Source organism: Solanum stenotomum, unplaced genomic scaffold (genome assembly GCF_019186545.1).
Source record: "Solanum stenotomum isolate F172 unplaced genomic scaffold, ASM1918654v1 scaffold13492, whole genome shotgun sequence".
Lineage (NCBI taxonomy): Eukaryota > Viridiplantae > Streptophyta > Magnoliopsida > Solanales > Solanaceae > Solanum > Solanum stenotomum.
This window is the reverse complement of record NW_026022562.1, coordinates 1-11,200: the sequence shown is the minus strand read 5'-3', so window position 1 is coordinate 11,200 and position 11,200 is coordinate 1. Positions and strand designations below refer to the sequence as shown.

At 33.9% G+C, this 11,200-nt stretch overlaps 2 protein-coding genes across 2 annotated transcripts; both read left to right on the top strand.

Annotated features, from left to right (window-relative positions):
- Positions 1 to 27: 27 nt before the first annotated feature.
- Positions 28 to 911, top strand: LOC125850078 (indole-3-acetic acid-amido synthetase GH3.6-like). The gene is made up of 2 exons (XM_049529988.1): positions 28 to 209; positions 301 to 911. Exons 1-2 carry the CDS (start codon positions 50 to 52, stop codon positions 891 to 893), a joined length of 753 nt encoding a protein of 250 aa, XP_049385945.1. The 5' UTR covers positions 28 to 49; the 3' UTR covers positions 894 to 911.
- A 513-nt stretch (positions 912 to 1,424) lies between these two features.
- On the top strand, positions 1,425 to 11,165 carry LOC125850079 (indole-3-acetic acid-amido synthetase GH3.6-like). The gene is made up of 6 exons (XM_049529989.1): positions 1,425 to 1,451; positions 2,673 to 2,847; positions 2,944 to 3,092; positions 8,971 to 9,272; positions 9,484 to 10,409; positions 10,489 to 11,165. The coding sequence occupies exons 1-6, from the start codon at positions 1,425 to 1,427 to the stop codon at positions 11,079 to 11,081; spliced, it is 2,172 nt and encodes a 723-aa protein (XP_049385946.1). The 3' UTR covers positions 11,082 to 11,165.
- Positions 11,166 to 11,200: the final 35 nt, after the last annotated feature.

The following is an 11,200-nucleotide window of genomic DNA, read 5'->3' as shown; positions in this document are numbered from 1 at the left end:
GAACCCCCTTTGTAAGCCCAGTGAAGTAGCTTACACACTCATTCCCACCATGGGCTATTTCGAGTTCTTACCGATTCACAGGAGCAATGAATTCATCGATTCTATCTCCATTTCTACACCGCTTAATGAGAAAGACGAACAACAATTGGTCGATTTGGTTGATGTCAAGATTGGCCAGGAGTACGAACTCGTTGTTACCACGTATTCTGGTAATTTTCAATTGCCAAATGAAATGTTCTTCGACACTTTCTTTTTTCCATGTCTGCTAATGATTAGATTTTCTTGGATGTATCATTTCAGGACTGTATAGATACAGGGTGGGTGATGTGCTTCGTGTTGCTGGATACAAGAACAACGCGCCTCAATTCAACTTTATACGCAGGGAAAATGTGATCTTGAGCATCGATTTTGATAAAACTAATGAATTTGATCTACAAAATGCAGTGAATAATGCAGCAAACAATCTGATGCCATTCGATGCACGTGTAGTCGACTACACCAGCTATGCGGATACTGATACCATTCCAGGCCATTATGTCCTGTTTTGGGAGCTAAGCGCCAACGCCTCTGCCACCATTCCTCCTTCAATCCTTCAAGATTGTTGCCTCACCATTGAAGAATCTCTCGACAGTGTCTACCGCCAGGGTCGTACATCTGACAAATCCATTGGGCCTCTTGAAATCAGGATAGTGGAAACAGGTACTTTTGACAAGCTCATGGACTATTGCTGTACTAGCTTATTAGGTGCTTCCATCAGCCAATACAAGACGCCAAGGTGCGTTAAATTTGCACCGCTCGTCGAACTATTAAATTCGAGGGTCGTGTCAAGCTACTTCAGTCCCGTGTGTCCTAAATGGGTTCCTGGAAGTAAGCAATGGAACAACACCAATTGAACTATCCGTGGATACTTACTTCACAGGCAGTGACAGTGGCGGCAGAGGCAGAATTTTCATCAACAGGGTTACGTTCGTGATCTACTACTATATATTATATACCTAAATAATAGTTTGATTGCCGTGTTGTGCTACTTCGGTCCCATGTGTCCGAAATGGGTTCCTGGAAGCAAGCAATGTAATACATGAAATGAACTGTTGAAGATATTGGATGGTTTTTACATAACGTTTCTTAATTTATCATACTATATCATATAACGTTTCTTAATGTATTCTATGATATGCTTTACTTGAGTCGAAGATCTATATGTCAAAAACAACATCTATACCTTCATAAGGTAGAGATAAAGACTGCATATACACCATCCTCTCAAACCCCACATGTAGACGATAGGTTGTTACATGGTTAGTATGATTGTTAGTTTTGATGTGTGGGAATATTACTAGGTGAGATTGGATTAGAAGCAAAGTTATTCGGTATAAGGTAAGAGTGACCTTCGTGACAGACAAAATGAGGGAGATGAGACTGAGATGAAGAGGAAATTCACAGATGTTCCGGTAAGAAGGTGTGAGAGGATATGAGTAAAATTGCTTTTGTGACTTATAGGTCATGAATTTGGACCGTTAAAGCGATCACTAATACTTGTAGAGAATAGCAAAAGTAAAGTATAAATCGGAACACCTTTTGGTAGCCCAAGATCGTTAACTAAGATCGGAAAATTCAACTAAAAGATGAGGAAGCTAGAACAGAGAAAAGATTTTGGAACAATTCTTGAATGCTTTGAAATGTCTTTGTTTTGAGTTGAATACAAATGTCTAATGCCACTGTATTTATAATCATGTAGGGATGTTTCTAGATACTAAGAATCTGGACTACAAATATCTAATTTTCTTGAACATCTATAAGAAAATATCTAATTTCTACAAGATATTTATCCAAGTGACTACACGAGGTGTGCATGTTTCCCTCGTAGTACACGTTGCAAGAAAAAACAAAATAAAAAAAAAATAAAGCAAAGCCTCTTTCCCAACAGTTTAAAAAGAGAGTTTCTTGGTAAATCTTTTTGCTTATATCTTAGTTAAAAATAAAAATTACTACTAATTCTCAATTAAATTTTGTTGTTGACTTGAAATTCGCAGCATTATTTGAAGACCAGCGGTGAATTCTGTGTTTAGGTACATTGTTTTTTTTTTTTTTCCAAATTAATTTAACCAACTGATGGAATCCAATCCCTTTAAGTCGTGTTATTTCTTTTTCGATATGCTTTGATATGAAGAAGGTATTAAAGTTTGTGTATACTCTACCCTCTTATCCTACTTGTGGAATTACACTGGCTATGTCATTTTTGTTGTTGTTGAATTATAAGCCTATTTTAATTGATTTTTTTTATTTTTTATAATCGTTTTGTTTAAGCCAGTTTGGATCTGCTAATTCTGTCTATCAAGACTTAGACAGATAGAAAGAGATCTTGAACTTCGCCTTTGTTTTTTTAATTTTTAGAGTGTGACTTATGGGTTTATCTTAACTAAGTAGCTTTCGCTCAGACCTTGTTTATTTTGAACACATTAAATCAAATGAGTGATTAGAATTTTAACTAGAATCTAGCATACGAAGTTGAAATCTTAGATTTGTCTATGTTGTTATCAGTATTGACTATTGAATCTATCTTAGTCAAGTTGCTAATTTAGCGGACCATAATTACTAGAACTTGAGATCGTCGCCCTTGACATGATGCAAAAGATATGTACATCATATGCATTTTTTGGTTTCCCATTCAGTGTCTGGTACTTGCATTGGACTATTTCGAGTTCTTACCGATTCACAGGAGCAATGAATTCATCGATTCTATCTCCATTCCCACAATGCTTAATGAGAAAGACGAACAACAATTGGTCGATTTGGTTGATGTCAAGATTGGCCAGGAGTACGAGCTTGTTGTTACCATGTATTCTGGTAATTTTCATTGCCAAATGAAATGTTTTTTGACACATTCTTTTTTTCCATATATCTTTCCAACATGTCTGCTAATGCTTGGAAGTATCCTTTCAGGACTGTATAGATACAGAGTAGGTCATGTGCTTCGGGTTGCTGGATACAAGAACAACGCTCCTCAATTCAACTTTATACGCAGGGAAAATGTGATCTTGAGCATCGATTTAGATAAAACTAATGAATTCGAGCTACAAAATAGTGGGACTGTACATAATGCTTTCCTAGCTCATTACAGAGGTCTCATAAAGTTTTTTTAGGAAAAGATTTTGGTGCTCCGAGGCGCCAGATCAATGGGCTAATACACACAAAAACCAAGACAGTCGCGTAATTTTTAAAAGTTGGCTCGTAAATGCAAAAATATGCCTGAAAAAAATGGTGGGACTTTACGTAATGCTTCTACAACTAATTGCGGAGGTCCTCATAATTTTTTTTAGAAATTGTTTTTGGGTGTTCTGAGGTGCTAGATCCATGGGCTAATTAATACACATGAAAAATCAAGAAAAACGCATAATTCCTAAAAGTTGGCTCATAAATACAAAAATACGCCTGAAAAAAGTGGTCGAACTGTACGTAATGCTTCCCCAACTCATTACGGAGGTCCTCATAAAGTTTTTTTCAGAAAAAAAAATGTGGGTGCTCTGAGGTGTTAGATCAATGAGCTTATACACACTAAAAACCAAAAGAATTGCGTAATTCTTAAAAGTTAACTCGTAAATACGAAAATATGCCTTAAAAATCTCCTATGGCTTAATAAATGAGTTCAAGCAATTTTTCAAATTATAAAGAGAATGATTTCTGTTTGAACTAATTAACTAACAAAAACAATCAACTTATTAGACAATATTAAAATTGTATAATATTATTTGCTGAAATTTATGCTACAAAAAAACTAAATGGGGGGTGGTGCACTTTGTTACATGTTGAACCAGAAGATCAGATCATTTTTCACCTAATACATATTTTCCTTCTTTTGTTTAATGGTGCACTTATATTATTATATATATTTTTTCCTTTAACGGTGCACCTACTGTTTCATTCATCAATTTTAGTATTATTTGTTATTTATTTTTTGTCGGTATGGTATTATTTACTTCTTAATTTATTGTTTTGGACATGACTTTTTCGCTACAATATTTGCTTTATATAATTTTTTTGATATGCTTTTACTTGGGTGGAAGATAATCCACGCGTGGAAGATATGTTGTTGTTGCAGTATTGGAGTGACAGTAAAGTTGCTTCCGTGTAATCTACAGGTCATGAATTCAAACCGTAAAATCAATCATTAATACTCGCATTAGATTAGATTGTCTATGTTACATACAATCATTCCTCATAACTTACTAACACAGAATGCTATATGCATCGAACTGTTTTTTTAATATTAATATATTGAAATTAAAGATAATTTTTTAAAAAAATCAATGAGATGTGGATGTTTTAGTCTTAGTCCACGTTGCAAGAAAAACATAATAATAACATCTTTACCAATCACTTCATTGCAAAGAAAAAAAAAGTTGTTTAATACAAAACCATTAGAGAGTTTCCTGGTAAATCTCTTTACTTAATTCTTAGTTAAAAACAAAAATTACTACTAATTCTCAATTAAATTTTGTTGTTAACTTGAAATCTACAGTATTATTTGAAGATCAGTGGTGAACTCTGTGTTTAGGTACATTATATTTATTATTTCTTCTAAGATTTGCTTTAGAATGCTTTATTTGATATTAAGAAGGTAGAATAAGGTCTGCGTCTATTCTACCACTTATTTTACTCGTGAAATTACATGGTATATATGTTATTGTTGAAATATAAGCCTGTTTTTAACTTTTTTTTTTCTTAAAAAAAATTAATTTATATTTGTGTTGTTCAGGCCAGTTTGGATCTGCTAACTCTGTCTATCAAAACTTGGACAGATAGAAAGAGATCTTGAATTTAGCTTTTATTTTATTATTTACTCTCACTGTCCCATTTTATGTAACACCTATCTTTTTTAGTCCGTCTAAAAAAAAAATCATCTTAGTATAATTTGAAACAATTTAACTTTAAGATTCTTCTATTATCCTTAATAAAACAATCACACAAATATGGATCATCTTAGACCATAAATTTCAAGAGTTTTCCTTCTTTCCTTAAATAGTGGGACTGTACGTAATGTTTCCCCAACTCATTACCGAGGTCCTCATAAAGTTTTTTAGAAAATTCTTTTGGGTGTTCCGAGGTGCCTAATTCGTGGGCTAATACTAGAGGTGTGCATTTGGTTTTTCGGTTTGGATTTTTCGGTTTTTGGTTTTGTAAAAGTGTAACCCAATTTGATCCAAAATAAATTTGGTTTGGTTTGATTTTTTCTCTATTCGGTTCGGCTTTTTTCGGTTTGGTTATTCGGTTATGTCATTAATTAATAACATAACCAAAGTAATAATATTAAATCCTTTAAATATTCTTTCTAATATAAATCATAAGTAAAACTTAAAACACAATACTTATAAGTATACCTATTATAGATGTTCAAACATAAAATATAAATGTAATCATCATGAAAGGCAATAACCAAAAAGGGAAAAAAGTAGTTAATTCCAACTTAATTCTAAACCTATATATATATATATATATAAAATTCGGTTTTTTGGTTTTTCGGGTTTTATTTTTTAAAATCCGAAACCAAACCAAAAACATTAATTTATTAATCCAAAACCAATCCGAAAAACCAAAAAACCAATCCAAATAAAATAAATATCGTGTAATTCCTTAAAGTTGGCTCGTAAATGCAAAATTATGTCCGAATAAAATGGTGGGATTGTACGTAATGCTTCTCCAACTCATTACCGAGGTCCTCAAAATGTTTTTTCAGAAAAGAAAATTGGGTGCTTCTGAGGCGCTAGATCTATGGGCTAATACATACGAAAAACAAAGAAAGTCGCATAATTCTAAAAAATCTGCTCGTAAATGTGAAAATATGCCTGAAAAAAATGATGGGACTGTACGTAATGTTTTCTCAACTTATTACAGAGGTCCTCATAAAGTTTTTTAAGAAAACTTTTTGGGGTGTTCTGAGGTGCCAGATTCATGGACTAATACACACGAAAAATCAAGAAAAATGTGTAATTCCTAAAAGTTGGCTCGTAAATGCAAAAATACGCCTGAAAAAAGTGGTCGAACTATACGTAATGCTTCCCCAACTCATTACGGAGGTCCTCATAAAGTTTTTTCAGAAAAAATTTTTGGGTGCTCTGAGGCGCCAAATCAATGGACTTATACACACTAAAAACCAAAAAAATCGTATAATTTCTAAAAACTGGCTCGTAAATACGGAAATATGCCTTTAAAATCTCCTATGGCTTAATAAATGAGTTCAAGCAACTTTTCAAATTATAAAGAGAATGATTTTTGTTTGAACTAATTAACTAACAAAAATAATCAACTTATTAGATTATATTAAAACTAGTAAAATTATTCGCGCTTTGCGCGGGTATTTAATATCACAGAATTATAAAATCTACCAAATCATTAAAATTAAAACACTCTATTATCTTACATACAAGATTACGTAGTAACAAACATTAATAATGTAAAGGAAAATGAAAATTATTACATCTTATAATTTATTCTTAATAACATAAGCATAAATTAATGACTGTAAAAATACATATCATGATCTGTAACATAAGCAATGGTGTCAGTAAGCCACTCAACATGAGCAAAGTACACAAATATTTAATTGTGAAGAAGAAGAAGAGGTTCAAAATTTTCGTTGTTTTAAAATGAGAAGAAATCTCTCTATTTATAGACAACAAAGAGTAGTGTGAACAAATGTTTATTGTGCCTTATCAGCAAGGCTACAACTATTTGGAAAAGTTGCAACCCTTCAGAAAGGTCACAACCTTTCATAAAAGTCAAAACTTTTCATAAAAGTCGCTACTCTTCATTAAAGTCGCAACTCTTCATAAAAGTCACAACTTTTCATAAAAGTCGCAACTCTTCATTAAAGTCGCAACATTTCATAAAAGTCACAACTTTTCATAAAAGTCGCAACTCTTCATTAAAGTCGCAACACTTCATAAAAGTCACAACTTTTCATGAAAAGGGAAGGCTAGTTTTGGAAAATAAATTAAAAGGGAATTCTGATTTGTGGATGCGCCACATAGGCAGGCATAAGGTTCTCTTTTATATAAATATATGATTGTATAATATTATTTGTGAAATTTATGCTGAAGACTAAACGGTGATCGCCCACTTTGTTACATGTTGAACCAGAAGACAAGATCATTATTATACATATTTTCCTTCTTTTGTTTAATGGTGCACTTACATAATTATATTTTTTTTTTCCTTTAGCGGTGCACCTACTGTTTCTATCAATATTTTTTGTCGGTGTGGTATTATTTACTTCTTAATTTATTGTTCTGGACATAACTTTTTCGTTACTATATTTGTTTTACTTAATTTGTTTATATGCTTTTACTTGGGTGGAAGATAATCTCACGTGTGGAAGATATGTTGTTGTTGCAATATTGAAGTGACGGTAAAATCACCTTCGTATAATCTATAGATCATGAATTCGAATCAATTATTGATACTTACATTATATTAGATTGTACGTCTATGTTACTTACCATCATTCCTCGTATCTTATTAATACAAAATGCAATATGCATTAGACTGTTTTTTTAATATAATACATTGAAATTAAAGATAATTTTTTAATACAAAATGCAATATGCATTAGACTAAAAATAATACATTGAAATTAAAGATAATTTTTTAAAAAATCAATGAGATGTGGATGTTTTAGTCGTAGTCCACGTTGCAAGAAAAACTTATTTAATAACATCTTCACCAACCACTTCATTGCAAAGAAGAAAAAAAAGTCGTTTAATGCAAAACCATTAGAGAGTTTCCTGGTAAATCTCTTAACTTATTTCTTAGTTAAACATAAAAATTACTACTAATCCTCAGTTTATTTTTGTTGTTAACTTGAAATCTACAGCATTATTTGAAGATCAGTGGTGAACTCTGTGTTTAGGTACATTATATTTATTATTTCTTCTTAGATCTGCTTTTGATATGCTTTATTTGATATGAACTCTGTGTTTAGGTACATTATATTTATTATTTCTTCTTAGATCTTCTTTTGATATGCTTTATTTGATATGAAGAAGGTAGAATAAGGTCTGCGTCTATTCTATCTCTTATTCTACTCGTGAAATTACATGGTATATATGTTATTGTTGAAATATAAGCCTGTTTTTAACTTTTTTTTTTCTTAAAAAAAATTAATTTATATTTGTGTTGTTCAGGCCAGTTTGGATCTGCTAACTCTGTCTATCAAAACTTGGACAGATAGAAAGAGATCTTGAATTTAGCTTTTATTTTATTATTTACTCTCACTGTCTCATTTTATGTGACACCTATCTTTTTTAGTCTGTCTCAAAAAAAAGTCATCTTAGTATAATTTGAAACAATTTAACTTTAAGATTCTTCTATTATCCTTAATAAAACAATCACACAAATATGGATTATCTTAGACCATAAATTTCAAGAGTTTTCCTTTTTTCCTTAAACATTGTGTCAAGTCAGATGGTGCCATATAAAATGAAACGGAGGGAGTAATTTTTAGAGTGTGACTTATGGGTTTATGTGAACTAGGTAGCTTTAGCTCGGACCTCGTATATGAGTTGAAAGTAAGCACAAGCAATTGATTGCGGACATAGTAAATCGAATGAGTTGTGATAAGAATCATGAACTAGAATCTAACACACACAATTCAAATTTTAGATTCGCCTCTATTGTTATCGATATTGAATCTATCTTAGTTGAGTCGCTAATTTACTGGACCATGATATGGATATTCAATATCGAACCTAATTACTAGTACTTGAGATCGCCATCCTTGACTTGATGAAAAAAATTTACTTGACATGATCTTTGATAGCAAGTTATCACAATGATCAGCTTAATCTCTTTTTGTGCACAAACTCTATTTTTTGGTTTCCTATCTGGTGTCTGGTACCTGTATTGGGGCCAGACTAAATTCGGGTTCACATATAGAAGTCCGTAAGGTGCTAATGTGATCGATACAATTACAAGTCTTTATTCAATATAGAAGGAAGCATGACAGAGGAAAACAAGAAGAATCTTGAGTTTATTGAAGAAGTGACTAGTAATGTTGATGAGGTACAAGAGAGAGTTCTTCATGAAATCCTCATTCGAAATGCCAACGTTGAGTACTTGCAACGCCTTAATCTCAATGGTCATACTGATAGAGAAACATTCAAGAAAGTCGTGCCTATCATCACGTACGAAGATATTCAGTCCGATATCAACCGTATAGCTAATGGCGATAGATCTCCAATCCTATGCTCCCAGCCCATATCTGAATTCTTTACAAGGTCACTCCTTTTTTTACTTTTCAGATGAAAAATGACCATACTTATCTTAATAGATTACTATTCCCTCTATCAGTTTTGATTTATATGATGGTATTTGACAGCTGATGTTTGATAAAAGTTACGAAGCATCTTGGAACTTGTTGTTTTAAACATGTCGTTGACATTTTGTCATTAAGAGTACAATGAGAAGTCNTTGCATTTTAATGTGCAGTTCTGGGACGTCGGGAGGGGAGAGAAAATTGATACCAACAACAGAGGAAGAGAACGGGAGGAGACATCAACTTTACGGCCTTATGATGTCTGTGGTGTGCCAATTTTTTCCAGATTTGAGAAATGGCAAAGGAATGTATTTCATGTTCATAAAGTCTGAAGCCAAGACCCCCGGAGGATTATTAGCTCGTCCTATTTTAACTAGTGTTTACAAGAGTAGTCATTTCAAAAACAGCAATAGTCGTGTGTCGCCCTATACGAGTCCAATTGAATCCATTCTCTGCCTAGACTCTTACGAAAGCATGTACTCCCAAATGCTTTGTGGCCTCTGCCAAAACAGAGAAGTCATCCGTGTTGGCTCTATTTTTGCATACGCCTTCATCCGTGCTATGCGATTCTTGGAGGATCACTGGTCTCTACTATGTAACGATATCCGAACAGGAACCATTAACAACAAAATTACTGATCCTTCAGTAAGAGAGGCTGTGATGAAAATCCTCAAACCAGACTCGGAGTTGGCTGATTTCATCGAGGCTGAATGCAGCAAGGATTCATGGGAAGGGATCGTCACTAGGCTGTGGCCTAATACCACGTACGTGGACGTAGTCGTGACTGGAGCCATGTCTCAATATTTACCAATGCTCGATTATTACTGCAATAGCCTCCCTCTTGTCAGTATTGCGTATGCTTCCTCAGAATGTTTCTTTGGGATCAACTTGAACCCCCTTTGTAAGCCCAGTGAAGTATCTTACACACTCATTCCCATCGTAGCCTATTTCGAGTTCTTACCAATTCACAGGAGCAATGAAGTCATCGATTCTATCTCCATTCATACACCGTATAATGAGAAAGACGAACAACAATTGGTCGATTTGGTTGATGTTAAGATTGGCCAGGAGTACGAGCTCGTTGTTACCACATATTCTGGTAATTTTCAATTGCCAAATGAAATGTTCTTTTTTACATGTCTGCTAATGTTTAGATTTTCTTGGATGTATCCTTTCAGGACTGTATAGATACAGAGTGGGTGATGTGCTTCGGGTTGCTGGATTCAAGAACAACGCACCTCAATTCAACTTTATACGCAGGGAAAATGTGATCTTGAGCATCGATTCTGATAAGACTAATGAAATTGAGCTACAAAATGCAGTGAAAAATGCAGAAAACAATCTGATGTCATTTGATGCACGTGTAATCGACTACACCAGCTATGTCGATACTGCTACTATTCCAGGTCATTATGTCCTGTTCTGGGAGCTAAACGTCAACGCCTCTTCCCCGATTCCTCCTTCAGTCCTTGAAGAGTGTTGCCTCGCCATTGAAGAATCTCTCAACAGCGTCTACCGCCAGGGTCGTACATCTGACAAATCCATTGGGCCTCTTGAAATCAGGATAGTGGAAACAGGTACTTTTGACAAGCTCATGGACTATTGTTGTACTAGCTTATTAGGGGCTTCCATTAACCAATACAAGACGCCACGGTGCATTAAATTTGCACCACATGTTGAGCTATTGAATTCGAGGGTTGTGTCGAGCTACTTCAGTCCCGTGTGTCCGAAATGGGTTCCTGGAAGAAAGCAATGGAACAACACGAATTGAACTATCCGTGGATACTTACTGTACATGCAGTTGCAGTGGCAGAGGCAGAATTTTCACCAATAGGGTTACGCTCGATATATTATATACCTACATAAAAGTTTGATTGTTGTGTTGAGCTA